Here is a 17910-nt window from a genome sequence, read left to right on the forward strand (position 1 = left end):
GGCGAGAGGGGAAGGACCCAGGCTCGGCCGCCATGTTGTGCGTGGCAACAGGCGCTCGAGCTTGGTTGGGCTTTCCGAACAGCTCGGTCCATAGCAAGTGGGTCCGGTCCTGGTGCTGCGTCCGCTGCGGAGTTCATTGTAATAACTGAAAATGGAGTAAACCCGGTACGGGTACCATGGCGCGGGGCCCCTGCACAGGGAATTAAATACTCATGACTGTATTTATAAAGCCAGGTCTCAGAGTAGCAGCCCTGCTCGCCTGTATTCGCTGAAAGACAAGGAGGGCTTGTGGCACCTTGGAGACTAACACATTTTTTTGAGCATGCTCCAAAAAATGCGTTAGTCTCTACGGTGCCACAAGTCCTCCTTTTTATTTTATTTTATTTTATTTTTTGGTATTTATAAAGTTCCCGCAGCTGCAACACTGGCGTTACGGCATGGCAATTAAATGTAGTCATGTTTACTGTGTTTGCAAAGCTCCCCCTTGCCCACTTGGCCCCTGGCTGGGGACGCTGCACGAGAAAGTAAAATAATAACTCTTTGCGAAACTCTCCCCGTCCTGTCCAACCACGGGTGTTCAGGATGCTGTCTAAAAAACGGATACAATAGTAATGCATCATACGATAGCACGGTCCTAGAGATGTTGGGAATGGGAACATTAATTCATCAAAAAGCTTGAGGCCGCTGTTTGCACTCACTCCCACCGAAGCCAAATGAGACAGCAAGTAATGGTCAAAACAGACCAGCAAGCGAGCTATTGCATTTAGCTTTCTGCTCCTCGGACGTTCCTGTTAACTGCTGGAAATGGCCCACCTTGATTATCACGACAAAAGGTTTTCTCCCCTCCGTCTCCTGCTGCTAATAGCTCATCTTAAGTGATCGCTCTCCTTACAGTGCGCATGATAAACACCCATTTTTTCATGTTCTGTGTGTATATAAATCTCACTGTATTTTCCACTGCATGCATCCGATGAAATGAGCTGTAAGTCACGAAAGCTTACGCTCAAATAAATTGGTTAGTCTCGAAGGTGCCACTAGTCCTCTTTTTCTTTAGGGCTGCTGCTCTGAAAGCTTTCTGAGAGTGAATCATCACTAGCTAGGTGTCAAACTGCAACCCTTTAAAGCAAATTCAGGGGGGACAAATTCAGGCTTGGGCTAAACAGCATGAGAGGCAATCCTCTGTCAGGCAGCTGTTAGGGTGAGTCCTGTAGACGGCTCTGAACAGTAGGACAGAGACTGAAGTGAGCTCTGAAGTCACCGGGGAGGCAGTGCCAAAAACAGGCACCGGATAAATGTCAGCACGTGTACCAACTGGAGCTTTTGCAGGGTTTGTGGCCTCAGTCCTAAATATAGTCCTCTAGCCGCCGAATACAGCCCTAATTTACATGCGTCTAGGGTGACCAGGCAGCAAGTGTGAAAAGTCGGGATAGGGGGCGGAGGGCAACAGGCACCCATATAAGACAACGCCCCCCCCCCAGAAAACCGGGACGGTCCCTCTACCATCAGGAGACCAGGTCTCCCCACATGCATCCCTCTCTGGCGGACTGAGGCGACAGTGCATCGCCGTAGTAATCAAGCCTGGGGGGCACGAACACATGGCTCGACGGGGTGGCGGGCGGCCCGCAGATGGACGCGGGTGTCTGGAGGGCGCTGGCCAGGCGGGGGGGGAGGGGCCCTGCAGAGCCCTCGGTTGGTGCCTGGGTTTATCTCGTGCAGGCTTTGGGGGGGGGGGGGGTCGCGCACGGCTCGAACCCCCCCCCGGGGCAGCCAGGCCCTGAGCCGGGGTGGAGGGGCCACGTCCCCGGCTCCGGGCTGCGAACCCGGGCCCCGCGCGGCACAACGAGGCCAGGGGGCGGTGCCAGCGCCCGTGTCGGGTCACGTGGGGGCAGGGGCGTGATGTAACGCTCGCCTAACAGTGCGCGGGGGGAGAGGGGGGGGCGTCTCGCGCTGCCCCGTGACGAGAAGATGGCGGCGCTGTGGGCGACGGGGGGCCGGGCCGCTGCCGCTGCTCTGCTGAGACCCGGGCCCATGGGGCTGGCGGGCCCCACCGCGGGGTATCACAAGAAGGTCGGGCAGGGGGGCAGCACTGGGGCGGGGCGGGGCGGAGGGAGGGGGAGCAGCAGCATTGGGAGGGGGAGCAGCATGGGGGGGAGGAAGAGGGGGCGCGACTGGGGGGCAGGCAGTGGGAGCAGCATTGGGCGGGAGAAAGGGGGCTGGGACTGGGGGGAAGGGAGTGGGAGCAGCATTGGGGAGAGAAAGGGGGGTGGGACTGGGGGGAAGGGAGTGGGAGCAGCATTGGGGAGAGAAAGGGGGGTGGGACTGGGGGGAAGGGAGTGGGAGCAGCATTGGGGAGAGAAAGGGGGGTGGGACTGGGGAGAAGGGAGTGGGAGCAGCATTGGGCGGGAGAAAGGGGGTGGGACTGGGGGGAAGGCAGTGGGAGCAGCATTGGGCGGGAGGAAGGGGGGTGGGAGCAGCATTGGGGAGAGAAAGGGGGGTGGGACTGGGGAGAAGGCAGTGGGAGCAGCATTGGGGAGAGAAAGGGGGGCGGGACTGGGGGGAAGGGAGTGGGAGCAGCATTGGGCAGGAGGAAGGGGGCGGGACTGGGGGGAAGGGAGTGGGAGCAGCATTGGGCAGGAGGAAGGGGGCGGGACTGGGGGGAAGGGAGTGGGAGCAGCATTGGGCGGGAGGAAGGGGGGTGGGAGCAGCATTGGGGAGAGAAAGGGGGGTGGGACTGGGGAGAAGGCAGTGGGAGCAGCATTGGGGAGAGGAAGGGGGCAGGACTGGGGGGAAGGCAGTGGGAGCAGCATTGGGTGGGAGGAAGAGGGGGCGGGACTGGGGGAAGGGAGTGGGAGCGGGATTGGGGGGGAGGAAGGGGCTGGGGTTGGGATCCTGGGAGTTGTATGGGGACCATGCAGGTGGGAGGCAAGAAGAGGGTCTGGCTGTTGGGGGACAAGGGTGCTTACGAACCCCCCATGCACTGGTTGAGAGCTCCTGTCCTTGAGCCTGGGTCAGCTGTGGGGGTTATCAGCTGCATATCTGGTCATGCGCTGGGCTTTGACTGATGCATGTTTTAAACCACGCGGGCTGTATGAGTACTTTCCCAGCCGGGACCCTAGACACAATAGGCATTGCAGGTAAAATTCCCTTGTAGGTGGTGGATCACTATGAGAATCCTAGAAACGTGGGCTCTCTTGATAAGAGTGCAAAGAACGTTGGCACTGGATTAGTGGGCGCTCCTGCCTGTGGAGATGTGATGAAACTACAGGTGAGCTTTCAAATACATAACAATGTCCTGCTTATTTCTGTGTGGCTAAAAAATAAAATGCTTATTTTGCTATCTAGTGACTTGAAGTTAAGCTGTATATATTTATAGCTCTAGTCACTGAGAGAGAATTCTAGTATAATTAATATTATGAATTGACCACACTGATTATGTTGACAGTCATAAGTTGTTTGCAAGAAAGAATACCTGATGAGACAAAGTAACATTACAAAATGGAAAGCTATGGAATATGAGCTTGTTAGTCTTAAATGGAAGCCACCTAAACATGACACTTCTGTCCGAGAATTCTTATCTAATGGTATTACAAGTGGTGCCTTCTGCTAAAGAGAGGTTTCTGTCTTGTTTATGCATCTGATAGCACTTCGTGAATGTTCACCGTTTCCCCTGTATTGTCGTTTTTCCCCATTGTTGTTTTTGTGGGTTCTTCACACAACATAAGGCAGGGGGAAAAAGTTAAAAAAGGAAAATGTTCTGGTAAAACCACAAAGAATAAAAGAAGGGTTCAGGGGCAGGTGTCAGACCTGCAGACTGCTTTTAACTCGCCTTTTGCAATTAAGTAGATTTTAAGTGGATTATGTTATCTGAAGACTACCAGTAATGGCAGGCTTAAACCATTAGTAAAATGACTTCCTATTTCTAGAACTAAAACATAAATGTTTTACAATATTCCTTGCCTCAGTCATAGGCCCTATCTATCCTGCTTCACTGGACAGAAATGAGAAGGGAATCTTGCCCCTGACTTCTACATGACTAGGCTCAAATTAAACCATTATCCAGTTGAGTCCTCTTCGGTGTTATGAGTACAAGGATGTGATATAAACAGAACTGACATCATTGAAACTCTTGCAGGTTGAAGTGGATAAAAATGGAAAAATTATTGATGCAAGATTCAAAACATTTGGCTGTGGATCAGCAATTGCCTCAAGCTCATTGGCCACAGAATGGATTAAAGGAAAAACGGTAAAACTGACTTCACACCTATGAAAGAGCATATTACACAGGAGCTGGCAGCAGTTTCTAGAGGTTGCTGTTAATGCTACACCATCCATTATCAGAGACCATATGTGGAACAGTAGTCTGAAAAGCATAGTATGGAGTTTACATTTTACCTAGTGTGAATTTTTTTTCTAGAATGAGGGAGATTAAGTTCCATTTCTGGAAAGGCAGATCTTGCTTGGGTAGCTAGCTTGGGTAGCTTCAGAATGGCTATGGCTTACATTTATGCATATTCTCTTCCGCACGAGCACCATGACTTCTTCCAACAAATAAGAAGCTCTTGTGAGATTTAGGTTTCTACCTATCCTTTTCCCATCAGTCTAAAACATCAAGTTGTCAGTCTTATACACACAGTGCCGTACAGATTTAAATGCACAAACTGCCAATATAGGTTCCTTGTAGGGTCACAGCCTAGAACACTGTGTGTGCCTTGCCTTGGGTCATCTGCGACTGTTCATTTGAAAACCTTCTCCCTAAATCTGGTATTTTGGGATGGAAGGAGAATGGGAAAGATGTTGACAGGAGTGGTTGTGTCAATTTGTTTATACACCATCCTTTAAAATACTTCTGCACTATCATGGAGTATAACGAAATAATTCTTCCTACATTTCTCTGAACCCCCATCCTGAAGGCTAGTCCTCAAAACACCCCTTTCACAAATCTGTGGAGTATGTACACTTCCTCAGATGGTTGGGTGTTTGGTGACAAGCAGTCAATCTTATATTAACAGGTTTATAAATTTCAGGTTGATGAAGCCTTGAAGATCAGAAATACTGATATTGCTAAAGAACTCTGCCTTCCTCCAGTTAAACTACACTGTTCTAGTAAGTCACAAGTTAAATACAGGTTGTTTAAACACTGAACTATTCTAAAAATCTGTGTTGTCTGACAAAGCCCGGAAACATGGTACAACTTACTGCAATTTGACTCTAGCTCTTATTATTGAGGTTTCTAGGTATTTGCAGAGGACTTACATGGGTGCATCAGGATGTACATAGTGTTACTTGTCTTTTGAGTCTGCCATAAGTTCTCCCAAGTCAAGTGCCCAGTTCTAATGATCTCTTTTTAAAGGTGACCTGCAAAAGAAACAAATCAGAGTTTGGCTGCTTTAGGATGTTCCATGAAGGCCTAGAAGACATTCTGCTTTTATTTTTACATTAGAAACCAGCTCTTTCATCTAGAGGAGTCTCTGGTGACTAGAGAACTAGTGAAGTAACATCAAAGAGCCAAAATTGAAACCTGAGCCTTTAATCAGAAGGAGTCTTGTCTGACCAGTTTTCCTTTCTCCAAAATATTAGTCATGGACTTAAAACATTCAGTACCCCTTCCCCCTCAATGTAAGTGTAAGTTCAGAAACAAATGATTACCAGAGTTGACATTTCTGATGCTGGTATGGCAAAGCAGAAAAGATGGCATAGGCTCTGTTTTAAAAAAAACTCCTTTGTTGGCTCCCTTGAAAGGAACATAACACAGATTAAGGATGTTGAATGAGATACATGGGCAGTTGGTTGGCAAATGGGGGAAAGGGGAGTGTCTGTCTAAAACTTCAGTTAATTCCTCAGAAAATGAAGAGCATTTCCTCAGCTAGGGAATAGTGCAGGCAGGAGCCAGGGCAAGCTTCGCTGTAGAAACACTTCTCATGTATCTCAGTTGTGACCTGCAAGAAGATCTAGCCCTCTCTATTGTACTAGTGTCCCTGCTGTATAGTCTTACAGTGTATCTGACCCTCCTTCCCCCCCCAAAAAAAAATTTAAGAAAGTGGATCATTCCACCCCTCCCCCCCCCACACTTACAAACAGGTTTCAAAGTGCTTGTTCTCTCTTTTGCTTTTCAGTGCTAGCTGAAGATGCAATCAAGGCTGCTCTGGCAGATTACAAGTTGAAACAGAATCCTAAGAAAGAGCCAGAGAAGAAAGCAGCCAAAGCCTAAAACTGTGTGAGACTGTAAAGCTTGCTTTCATTCCACTTAAATTTACAGTGCAATTAGTTGAGATGTTAGAGATGAGAACCAGTGCAGTACTAAATGAAGCTGTAAGATACGCACATAAGAGACGCACAACGTTCACTGTTCCACGTGTATTAAGCCACCGTTGTGGTGCTCTAATTACTGGAATTTTGAGCTTAATATGAAGTCATCTCTGCTGAAATAAGTGTACAGGTGAGGGAGACAGAGTTCTGAGTGTGACAGTTGAGTTTTCAGCAATGAAAATCCTGGGATTTCAAATGTTGGAAGGGCTAAAATGCATAAACTAAATTTATAGTTTTGCTTAAAGTTTTGTATAGAGATGGGTTATATTGGAAAGTGTTTTGCCTTGATCTAAATATTTAATATACTATGTACCGCATATGCAATAAAACTGATCTGCAATTTCCTGCGTAAACAATCTATGACAATTCCTGTTGGGTACAGTTGTGTTGGAAGTCCATTTCATTCTGACTCTTCGGGGCATTCATATGCATCCACCCTGCAATTCGGTTCCTAGCATTTCAAAACTTGGAACATATCTGTTTAGAGGCTACTTTAAAAACACCCCTGTTTCATCCTATAGCATTTAACAACCGAAAACTAAATTGAAAGAGCAGGTAATGGCCACTAGAAGGCAGTACGTTCATGAGCTGTTAAGAATAGGCAGGTACAATATACTGATTTTCCAGCTCAAGTACCACTTTCACCATCAGCCTATGCAGTAGTTTAAATAAGGGGTACCAAATGTGACAGAGGTGGACCTTTCAACACTAGGTCACTACCAAGTTTGGGTCCCTCCTATTAATGTGGATTCATGTCTGAGTTTGTGAGACATTCTTGTTTGGGATCATAGGGCTGTTGCTTCTAGCCTATAATGTTTCCTGATCTAAATGTAGGGAATAAACAGAACTCTCCATATTGTTCCCATTTCCTATCATTAAAGTTCTCAAAGGGCTTGATAAAGTCCAATTGAAACCGACAGGTTTCAGAAACAGGGTACTACAACTGACTTCAAGAAAACACTTAACTATCTAGGTTTCAGAGTAGCAGCCGTGTTAATCTGTATCTGCAAAAAGAAAAGGAGTACTTGTGGCACCTTAGCGACTAACAAATTTGTTAGTCTCTAAGGTGCCACAAGTACTCCTTTTCTTTTTGCAGATACAGACTATCTAGGACTTTCATAGCTTCTGACTCTCAAAGGGAAAGCTAGCCACCCTGCCCCTTTGCACCTTCCTTCTTGGATGAAAATCTGATGGAGGAAAAGCAGTCTAGTTTGTAAAGGCTGGACTTTGCTATATACACAATGAGTGTCTCCTGCTGGTATCAGTGGCCACAGTACAATGTCCGTTTGTGTAAAACTGGCTTGCATGCGGTGAGTTCCTTAATGCTGCCTTTCATACTGGATACAGGAAGGGATCCTACATTAACTATTTGTTTATTACAATGGGACCCAGGACCCCATTTTGCTAGGCTCTGTACAAACTTCAGTTTTGCCCGCAAAGTATTGGATGGACAACAAAGGGATATAGTTAGGGGGAAACAAGCAAACAGTGAGACAGTAGTGGTCAACATGATTTGCAGTGGTACCGGTGAGTTGAGCGGTTTTTTTTTTACATAGGCGTTATGGCTGAGGAGGGAGTTGAAGAATGAAGTACTTGTGTGGAGGTTTAGAGGGAGTTGTTCCCACACACAAGGGCCAGTATGGAAGAAAGCATGAAGGTGCTTGTTTGGAAAACTTAACAAGTGGGCAAAGGGGACAGGAGTTGACATTTTGATAGCAAATGAGAGAGAGTAGCTGGGAGCAGGAGGGGAGACTATAATAGAGCAAGGGGAGAGCAGTATTTTGAAAGGCTTAGCAATGGGCTGGGAGAATGATCTTATGCAGTGTACAACATATAGCTATATTATACAATCTCTACAAAATGGGAACATCTTTCCTCTTCTAAAACAAACTCACTGGCAAAGATGCACTTTTTGATAGGCTTTTAACTTGCATTAGATAGCACTGTTCATCTTGTAGGATACCATAGAGCTTCAGCGTAACTAGTCCAGAAACTTATAGAAGGTGCTGTTTCATCCCCTGCAAGTCTTCATTTTCAGAGTGACACCTAATTATAGAATTCCTGCTCACTGGTCTTAGAGATCTGCTCAACTAGATCTTGTATTGTTTTAAAACCCCAACTCCTAGAAATCTATTACATGTAAAACAACTACATTAATGTTGCAAAGTCCACCAATCAAAAGATAGGAAATGCCAGAGTTAAAGTTGCCTATAGAATCTTAATTCATCCCCCATAGGCGTTACAGCCTAATTACATTATCACTCAAGTCCTAGGTAACTCACACTGGACACTCAAAATTAGCAGATACTTTTAACTTTATTCTTTTTGCCTCTGTTCCCCTACTGTAAAACTGGCACAACGCCCCCTCTTACAGAGTGGTGTGACAATAAATTTGTATTTGCAAAGCACTCAACTACTAGAGTGATGAGGCTGTAGGAAAGCCCATAATAAAGTTGATTCTCTGCAGAGCAGGGTGGGAACAGTGAGCAGTAAGTAAAGCATGAGGCCGCACCCTGACCAACAAAATATTGAATAGATGCTCATTAAGTGAGCACCATCCATCCCATGCACTGAATGAGGCAAGGGGCTTGTAGGGGAAAAAAGTCTGTGATCGTGTAGTAAAATGTATCATCATGCGTCAGCACAAGGAGGCTGAATTAAGGTTGCAGAGGCTCTGCAGCAGCCCACCTGGTTGGGAGCTTGGGAATGGGGACTCCCAGGCTTCTCAGCCTCTGGGTGGTGGGCTGCTGGTTACCTAGGACTCTCCCACCTGGTGGGGAAGTGGGCAGACCAGTTCCCCAGCTGCCTCCCTCTGCAGGCTGCCCTGCACCCTGGGCCGACAGATGGGGCCGTGAAACTGGCCAGCCCAGCCCTGGGCTCTAGGGTTTGCTGGCTGGCTGTTGACATGGCACCTGACATTTTTCCAGAAATGTCCTTTGGGGTTGTTTGTTAGTTTTTTTAAAAAGTTTCCTTCCCTCAGAAGATGTTGAGTTTCTAACTTTTCATTCAGATTTAGAAATGCAAAATTTTTCACAGGAAGGAAGTTCTGGTTCCCTCCCATCTGAAAAATGCAAATTAAAAACACATTAATAACTCCTTGTTTGGTGGGGTCTTGTCTCATGAGTTTTGAGTACTGGAAGCTGGCGTTACTCCATCCGCTTTGTAAGCCTGTGTTAGGAGGGGAACAATATGTTTGTCTATAGCAGTGATTCCCAAACTTTAACAGCCTGCTAACCCCTTTCGCTAAATTGTGAAATCTCATGAACCCCCTCCTAAAATGAATATTTCCAGGGATTTAAGTTTAAATTCACTCCACACTCTGTGGGGTTCCTGCTGCTGGACCCCATTGACCGCTCCAGTCAACTGAGCTCGGGCTGCAGGTCCCGCTGACCGTCTGGGCTCAGGCTGTCCAACTGTCCAGCCCCGCTCTCCCTGGGGCTCAGGCTGCGAGCCCCATGCAGAGCCCCGGGGTTCGGGCGGGCAGCTCCCCCGCTGACGATAGGGCTCAGGCTGCAAACCAACTCCCCTGCCCCGCTCTCCCTGGGGCTCGGGCTGTCTGCCCTGCAATCAGGTCCCACCTGCTGTCTCCAATGCCCGGGGTCCTCTGGCCATCAGTGAATTTTTTCTGGCAAATCCCAGTTTGGGAACCACTGGTCTATCGGCAGCGTTACATCAAGAAAAAGGTGGGCTTTAGTATCAAATATTACACATCCCCTCCTTTCCGTACGAAGGGAGCGGGGCACTGGGCCGTTCCTTCTCCGGGCTAATGCAGAAGAAGGTGCTGGCCCTTTAGTCCTGCAGGGGCTGAGGCTTTTCATGGGGGAAAACGGGAGAGAAAGCCGCTTAGAGGGAGGACCCTAGGAGGCGAGATCCACCCAACCCACCCCAGCTCCAGTAGACTGGTGTTGACTAGGTCAGAGTCTGCACCACTGGTCCTGCCCACATGAGGGAGGCATGTGCAGGATTCCAGCATGTGGGGGCTCCACACCGAGCCCACCCATGGCTCCGGCATGGGAGGGGTGTGGCCTGCCTCTGCTAGCCTGGATATCAGTGATGCTGGAACAATTTTTATAGGGTCCTGAAGGGTGGAAACCATGTATTTGGGTTATTACTGCTTCAAGCCAGGAGGTGCAGCACCACGCTCAGCATCTCTAGTTCCAGCACTTATAGTGGCTGGGCCCCTGGCTGGGCTATGTTAGCGCTGGCAGGGTGTGCACTGGGGTCCCTCCCACCCAGACCCAGTCGGTTGTACCTCTGCGTGGCACAGCCAGGGCCTGGCCACAGACAGCTCTCCCAGGGCCTGTTCCTTTGAGGGGGCAGGGACCTCCAGAGTCTCTCAAGCTGCAAATGCACCGCACACACTATTTAAACAGCCTGGCCTCCTGACTTCCCCCTCTGGCTTCCGCTTGGTGCAGTGGTTTGCAGCGTGTGGCTGAAGAAAGCTGTAGCCAATGGAGTATCATAGCAAACACTGCCACATGGCTTCCCTGAGCCCTTCTGTTGATTCACTTTTCCCGACCTCCCTATGAAATAAGCACATGGGAATTATTTGGCAGGTTTTTGGGGGTGGGTGTGCAGTATTGGCAGCCCCAGCTGTTCAGAAATCGTGCGTCATCCCCAAATTCATAAAATTGGCTCCAAAAAAATCAAATGTTTAAATGTTCTGTTGAGTTTTTCAGCCTGCCTTTTGATTATTTAACTCCCCCTGCCATCCACCACCCCAACTATGTGTATGACTGACAATCTGCATCGTCAACTCTTCCAAATGTACGGGGAACGGGGATTTTGGCCCCTGGTTCGGGAGCTCCTAGTGCTGCCTGACGGCACAGAGCATCCAGCTTACCCCAAAATTCCAATTAATTGTATGCCTCCTACCCCCACATCTGCCCATCCCCCAGCCCAGCAAATAATTCTGCTGCCCTCACACCCCTAATATTGGTTCTTCCCCTGCCTCAGTTCTCCACATCATTCTGCCCTCAGCCCCCATTCTCCCACTCATCACTTCTCCCCCCAACATCAATTCTGCCCCCTAGCCCCTTATCCGCCCTTCACCCACATCAGTTCTCACCCCAGTGTCAATTCTGGTCCCCAGCCCCCGACATCAGTTCTCCCAATAGGGTTGCCAACCCTCCAGGATTGGCCTGGAGCCTCCCAGAATCAGCATCGATCCGCTGGTGATTGACTAGTGAAAGCAATCCAAGAGATTTTAATAGGAGATTTTAAGAAAATGACATTACGTCGTGGGGGGGGGGGGGGGGGAGAGTCTCCCAGAATAACTTCAGTCAGAGTTGGCAATCCTATCCCCTACACACACCCAGCCCACTACATCAATTCTGCCTCCCCGCACCAAGCCCAACAGATCAATTCGTCTCCTATACATCAATACCATCCCCGCAGGCACCATTTAAATTTGCCCCCATGCCCCACATCTGACTCTCCTCCAGGCTCCAAGGTCAATTCTGCCCCACATCAATTCGCCTCTCTCCCAGATCTGCCATCTGCCTGTCCCTCCAACCCCCAACGTTAGTCCTGCCCTCTCCTCCCAGTCTCCCAAGTGCAACCAGCTCTGGGGGGTGAGTGCCCTAAGCCAGCCCAGGGGCAGTACTTTCCTCAGCTCAGTTGAGCAACACCTTAAAGCTGAACGGGGCTGACGTCCAAGGTTTGAATGCTGAGGATCCCAACCTACGCTCTGGGAGGGAAGAGCTGTCTTCACCCCACCCACAGGGGCAGGCCAGACCCATGCGGATAATCTCCAAATCGGCTCCAATTAATTCTGTGGGGCGCCATCCGTTGGCAGCACAACTGGGCCAATCCCATTTATACCGGCTGGCAGAGGTGCTCCAGCAGGTGTGTCCATGGCTCCCCCTCGGCATGGCAGCACACGCAGGGATCGCACTGCAGGGGACTGGAATAGCAACATACAGGCTTCACCCTCGAACACATGTAAGGGAAGCTGGGAGCCAGCAGACAGACATTTTCAAGCACCTTCATGCTATCAACTGAGGCTGCCCTGGGGGTAGGGGCAAAACTCTGAAGCAGGCTCAGCAAATCCCCCATCCCCCTGTTGCATTCACGGTACAGACAGCCCAAAGGTGTTTCCCCTACCATCCATCCCTGCGTGAGTTTCCCTGTGACCTTAGCAAGTCAGTTTGGTGCAGGTTTGGGGACGGGAACGGGCTGGGGACGATGGAGCACTTTCAGGCCCAGTGCCGTAGCTACAGGTCCCCTCACTTCCCCTCCCCAGGACCAGCTGGCCCCTTCCCCCCTTGTATGTGACAACACTCCCCAATGTATCATGGTGATTCTGGCCCCTGTTGCAGGCGCTCTCAGCCCCAACTGACCATGCCCCATTCTGCTCCCAGTTTCCTATGGAGTCTGACCCTTTCCCTCCACCTCTGCTCCCCTTTTAGCTCTTGGGGCTCTTTATCCCCCTCCCCACCTTCCCAGGCTGGGTGTTGCAGGGAGGCAGGGGAAGGGCCAGAGGAAATGTCCTGTCCACATTGCTCACAGGCGGGGTAGAGACTGGCAGCAGCTATGATTGGTTGCTCTTTCCGAGGAGGCGGGGAATTGGGAAAAGCAGCCAATCAGAGGAGACTGAATTACCAGCCTGCATCGCATGACTGGCATAGAAATCGCAAGAGCTGACAGCACTGCACCTGTGTTGTATTTTAAAAGACCGGTTGCAGGTGTGAGATGCACATGGGCCCTGCAGCACTTGAAATAATTCATTGCTAGCTCCAGTTTCCAATAGAAAAGTCTTTACAGATACTACAGAGCAGGTCACTTCTCAGGGTCTAGTGACAGTATCACCTGCAAGTCAAAACATAGTTCCCATTGCAAGAGGATCTGGCGCTGTCACCTCGCACGGTTTTATCTCCAGCTGTGTAATAATTGGTGTTTTGCTTAAATCCCCAGTTCCTGGAATCATGAGAATCTCAGTTTCATTTTTTTCAAAGTCAAGATTCTAGCCCGCGAGGTTGCAGAGAAGAGCTTCATAATCATGAAGCAAGTGCACCATAAAGGTTTGAAAACCAGAAGGCAATTTAAAAAGCCCAGTTAGTATTGGGTGCCTTAGGGGTGCCTGACTCATGATATTTGAATGGTTGGGGTTTGCAGTATTATAAAACCCTCCTGACAATAATAATAATAATAAAATAATAATAATAATAATAAATGTAAATCCCTTCTAAGAAATAAACCCACAAAAGCAAAGAGATTCTGAGCTAAAAGTCTCTGTAGCCTCCAGAACTTGGGCCTAGTGAAGGAAGCATGATATGTGTCTAGAGATCCCACGTTTGTTCATTCTCCCCTTCGCTCTCCTGCCAATGCCCTGCAAAGTCCTGGGACAGGCCAAGCCTCCTCTAACTGAGCATACACAAGCTTTGGCCAGAGGGAGTCACTCACTGCTCCCTGTACCTCCTTCCTTCAGCATTCAACGAGCTGCCTCCACAGTGCTCCTAACCCGTGGTGACTCGCAGAAGGGACTGGGCTTAGAATCAAACTCGGTTCTGGTCAGGGGCAGGTGTCCCATTACCACGACTCTGCTGTGGTGTCTGTCGTACGCAACATTTGCCCCTTATCATTGGAGATTTCTTGTGGGCAGTATAGCAGTGAGGCAGCTAGCAGTGTAGATGGGACGTATTAGCAGTGCTGGGACTCCTTCCTCCTGAGTCTCTGTCCTGACAGTTTCCTAAAGCTCTGGCAGATGGTTTAAAACACCCTGCTGAGAGCTCCTTTACCCACCCTGAAGGGGCCTGTCCTTCCTCTGGTTCAGTTGTTATGTAGGCACAGCATTATTCTGATCGTGACTCCATAGTTTGGGTTGTGTTCTAAAATGGAGCATAAATGCCTGCTTCTCTCTGACAGCAGGAGGACACTGGTGTGGAATTTCACATAGGGTTAGTTTTTATCCCCTTTGGCGTTTCTGAGGAGTTTTCAGTTTGGTTTCTCTTCATACATTTTTTAAAAGAAAGTCTTTGAAATTGGTCCCTGGCTCAGATTTTTGCTTTGCAGCCCCACTTTTCATTGTTGACTGCCATCCCTTTAAAAAACTTCCTCTCTCCAAACAAAATTTAGCAGAAAGGTGGATCCTGAGTAGTTTTGTTTGTATGTTTGCACTGTGGGATTTAGGGTCATTTTTAGCCGCTATCTATATTATAACCGAAAGCATATGCCTTGTGCTTGTTAGGAACCAGGTATGCATGAACTTGAGTGACTGGTGCTGGATTCATCAAACCTGACTGTGACTGATGGGGGCTCTCTATTCATTTCTGTGCATCATGGAGAGGGCTGTTTATCTTGCCCCATACCTACAAGGTCCAGGAATTTGGGGGTCACCAACCCATCTAGTGGACCCCTCTAGCCACTGAAAGGGACAGTAGGTCCATCCAGCAAAGACGATGGAGAGGGAAACCACCAGGTGGGAATGGAGAAGGATTTTATGAGGACACAGCCCTGTGAAACCTGGTGGATCCTCTGAAGGTTCGGATAATCATCTAAGCTCTGAATCTCCTGGGATTCTTCCACTACTGGAATTATATGGAATCTGGTTCTGAAGAAGGGGTTTGGGTTGCTAGTTTTACACGTAGTGTGCCGTAGAATTTTGCCATTTACTTTAGTAGGAGAAGGAACAGGCCCTTACTGAAGACGGGTGCTGTATGAATTGCAGAGAGGTGCAAGATGCAAAGGCACTAGCCGGGGTTACAGTGAAACTAAGCCTTGTCTCAACGCATTTATCAAAGCCCTCCAGTTCCAACGCAGGGGGAAACCACACATAAATATCGAGCAATGGCCATTAATCCGTATCCCAGAGCACATAAAACTTACCGAAAAGCTGAGTGCAGCTCCGTTGCCTTTTGCCAGACCTTGTTTATATGCTGTGTCCATTAGCAAATGTTTCATCTTTCACTTCCACTCTGTGTCATCAAAGCAGTGAGCTGATATATGGAACTGAACTGCATTCTGTACTGCCAGATTTCCTCAAGGTAACTGGTTAATTAAAACAAAAAACAAAACAAAAAAAAACAAAAAACGAGGCACTTTATGTGCAAAGGGCTGCTGGGTTTCTTTGCAGTTTATCTGGTCCCCCTTGATGTGTCATCAGCCTTTGATCATTTCTACAAGATCGAACACCGTGCCCTGGGCACAGGTTCCAATCCTTTCCTTCTCTCACGCGCACGTATTGCCTCATAGCGTTTGATGCTGGGGTGTGCTTTCTATTGTGAAGGGTTCAAATTGCTTAAAGCCAGCTTTTCCCTCTCTTGTCTAGGTCACCAGCGTCCAGGGGGTCACAGCCCAAATCCCCCCTGGACAAAAAATAAATAAATCAGCTAGTGGCTTATAACACCCAAGACCCACATCTAACCCTCCCTCAATCCAAACTCCCAGCATTCTGCCAGCCTCACCCAAAATCCATCTCCCACTCACTCCTCACACATTCAGAACCAAGCAGGTGAAAAGGATTGTAGGTTATGGGTGCAAATTGTTGTGGGATCTGACCACAAAGAATTGTGGGAGTGGGGTAATCAGGTCACTAAACCGAGACCAGGTTTAGGGTCACTGGAGGGGAGAGTCTGAGCGCTCCCATATTAGAGGGGAAGCGACTGTGAACTAATGATAGAAATGCACTGAAAGGAGCGAGGCCTATGGCAGAACTGAGCGTTGAATGGTGGGGGAGAACTCCGAGTTGTAGCAAAGGCCTTGGAATAAAACACAGAGAATGTAGAGAGGCAGGGAAGGTGGGTCAGTGGAGGGAGCGTGTGGAAGTGGCCCTGTTCTGGTTCCGTTGGCTGGGCACACAGGAGGTGTATTAAGAGCATTTTGACTATTAATTTGATTGTGTTGCAGCTGTTTATTAAAGTGACCACAATTGCTTCAGAATGGCTCTATTTAAACCACAGTGTGACAGGGAATGTTTAAAACCAAGGGAATGCTTCAGAAAGCCATGTCATCCCAGCTGGGAGAGAGGTTCTGATGCGATGGTTCAATCCAGCAAGGAGGAACAACGGGAAAGGTTTGTGCGTGCCCCCGCAAACGTGCCTAGCCACATGCACGTGCCCCTACAGGCACAGCCTCACACACAGGCATGTACACATGGCCCACGTGCCAGCATGCACTTCCCCCATACCTACACACATTCACAGATGTGTCCACCCCTCATACGCTGCCCCCACCCCACACTCTCCTAGCGAGGGGCCAACCAGGGGAGCTTCTGAGTTTTGCAACAGCTTGGTTAAGACTCCAGGGTTTAGTAAGGAGCTACTTCTTTGCAGAGCTAAAAGGACTTTAAAAAACTCCCCTGTATTTATAACACCTTAGTTGACTCATGAATATCCCCTACCTCTTTTGTGCTTTTCCATGTGACAAAGATTGCAGTTGCCTTCCAGCTACACACACACACGCTTTGGATAGAGCAGGAACTGCTGGGCTCAGGTGTGGATTATGTTCTTGTTTTGCCCCCTTGACCAGCTCTGCTGAGGTCTTATTTGCATTCATTATTGTCCACAGCTGAAGACTATAGTAATTAGAGGTGGAAAAGGCTTATTACATCCCATCTAGCCCACCTCCTGGAGAGAGGGTGGGAACTCGGGATGTCCCTTACTCTCCAGGGATCTGTGCAATCTAGTTCAGACATTCAAAGCATCGGAGCTCCCCCTCTTCTTCACTTGAGAGATGATCCCACTGTCCATGGAGTTCATCCTGATCTTTCCATCCAAGGTTTTAGTCATTTCATCCACTACACTTAGGGGTACAACCCTCAATAAATTTCCCCTTCCCTTATCCTTCCTCTGAGATTTACACCATACTCCAGCTGACAGGGTACTCCAAACTCTGTATGTTTTGAATCCAGCTCCAGACATCCTTGCTGATTTCCATCTCTGCAGTGAGGCCAAAGAAAGCCCCAGCTCCAGATACTCCTGCAAGCCACAAAGGGAGGTGTTTGGATCCAGCTCTGAACGTTTGACATCAGCTGGTGGAATGCTTGGCCCTGGGGTAGAGCCTGAGGCCCAGATCCCCTAACCTATGGAAGCCAGGCACCTAAATACCTCTGAGGATCTGGGCCTGAGCCCTTAAGGTCCAGTCCTGCCATGCTCTCCCCATTCATAGCTCACTGTAGGATCAGGGAGTTGGATCATCAGGTCAGGAGTGGTTGCAGCAAAACTGCAGGTGAAGGAGGCTGTAGGTGTGGGCTGAGAGGGGGCCCTGACCGCAGGGGTCCCCCAGGAACACAATAAACTTGCGGAGGGCCAATCTCTGCTGTTCTACAGCTGTGAATCCCTCATACCAGCGAAGCCAGTGGGGGATTCACACAGGTGAAATGGAGAGCAAAACATTGCCCAAAATCTGGAGAGTAGAAAAAGTGCTGATTTGCTTGTACCCTTTATCTCAGCCTTGCTGGCTCACTCTTTAATTGGGCAGCTGCTGCAGCGACACCGGGACTGAAATAGAGAGAAATCCATTTGAAAATCTCTCTAAGGTGCCATAAGTCCTCCTGTTCTTTTTGCAAATACAGACTAACACGGCTGCTCCTCTGAAACCTGTTGTCTTCCAGGAACGAGTCCTGTCTTACTGCAGTGACTAATCCCCATTCACGCTCCCCTTACC

General features: G+C 48.8%; 1 protein-coding gene across 1 annotated transcript; it reads left to right on the top strand.

Annotated features, from left to right (window-relative positions):
* Positions 1-1916: 1916 nt before the first annotated feature.
* ISCU (iron-sulfur cluster assembly enzyme) lies at positions 1917-6662 on the top strand. The gene is made up of 5 exons (XM_048821218.2): positions 1917-2067; positions 3152-3265; positions 4133-4243; positions 5025-5103; positions 6114-6662. The coding sequence occupies exons 1-5, from the start codon at positions 1966-1968 to the stop codon at positions 6206-6208; spliced, it is 501 nt and encodes a 166-aa protein (XP_048677175.1). The 5' UTR covers positions 1917-1965; the 3' UTR covers positions 6209-6662.
* Positions 6663-17910: the final 11248 nt, after the last annotated feature.

The sequence above is a fragment of the Caretta caretta genome, chromosome 15, assembly GCF_965140235.1.
Source record: "Caretta caretta isolate rCarCar2 chromosome 15, rCarCar1.hap1, whole genome shotgun sequence".
Taxonomy (NCBI): Eukaryota; Metazoa; Chordata; order Testudines; family Cheloniidae; genus Caretta; species Caretta caretta.

Bases quoted from the DNA above. Each gene is read 5' to 3' on its own strand.
- ISCU (XM_048821218.2), top strand. From the start codon at position 1,966: ATGGCGGCGCTGTGGGCGACGGGGGGCCGGGCCGCTGCCGCTGCTCTG. The intron at 3,266-4,132 runs GTGAGCTTTCAA...AAACTCTTGCAG, and splicing joins GAGATGTGATGAAACTACAG to GTTGAAGTGGATAAAAATGG. The intron at 4,244-5,024 runs GTAAAACTGACT...TATAAATTTCAG, and splicing joins AATGGATTAAAGGAAAAACG to GTTGATGAAGCCTTGAAGAT.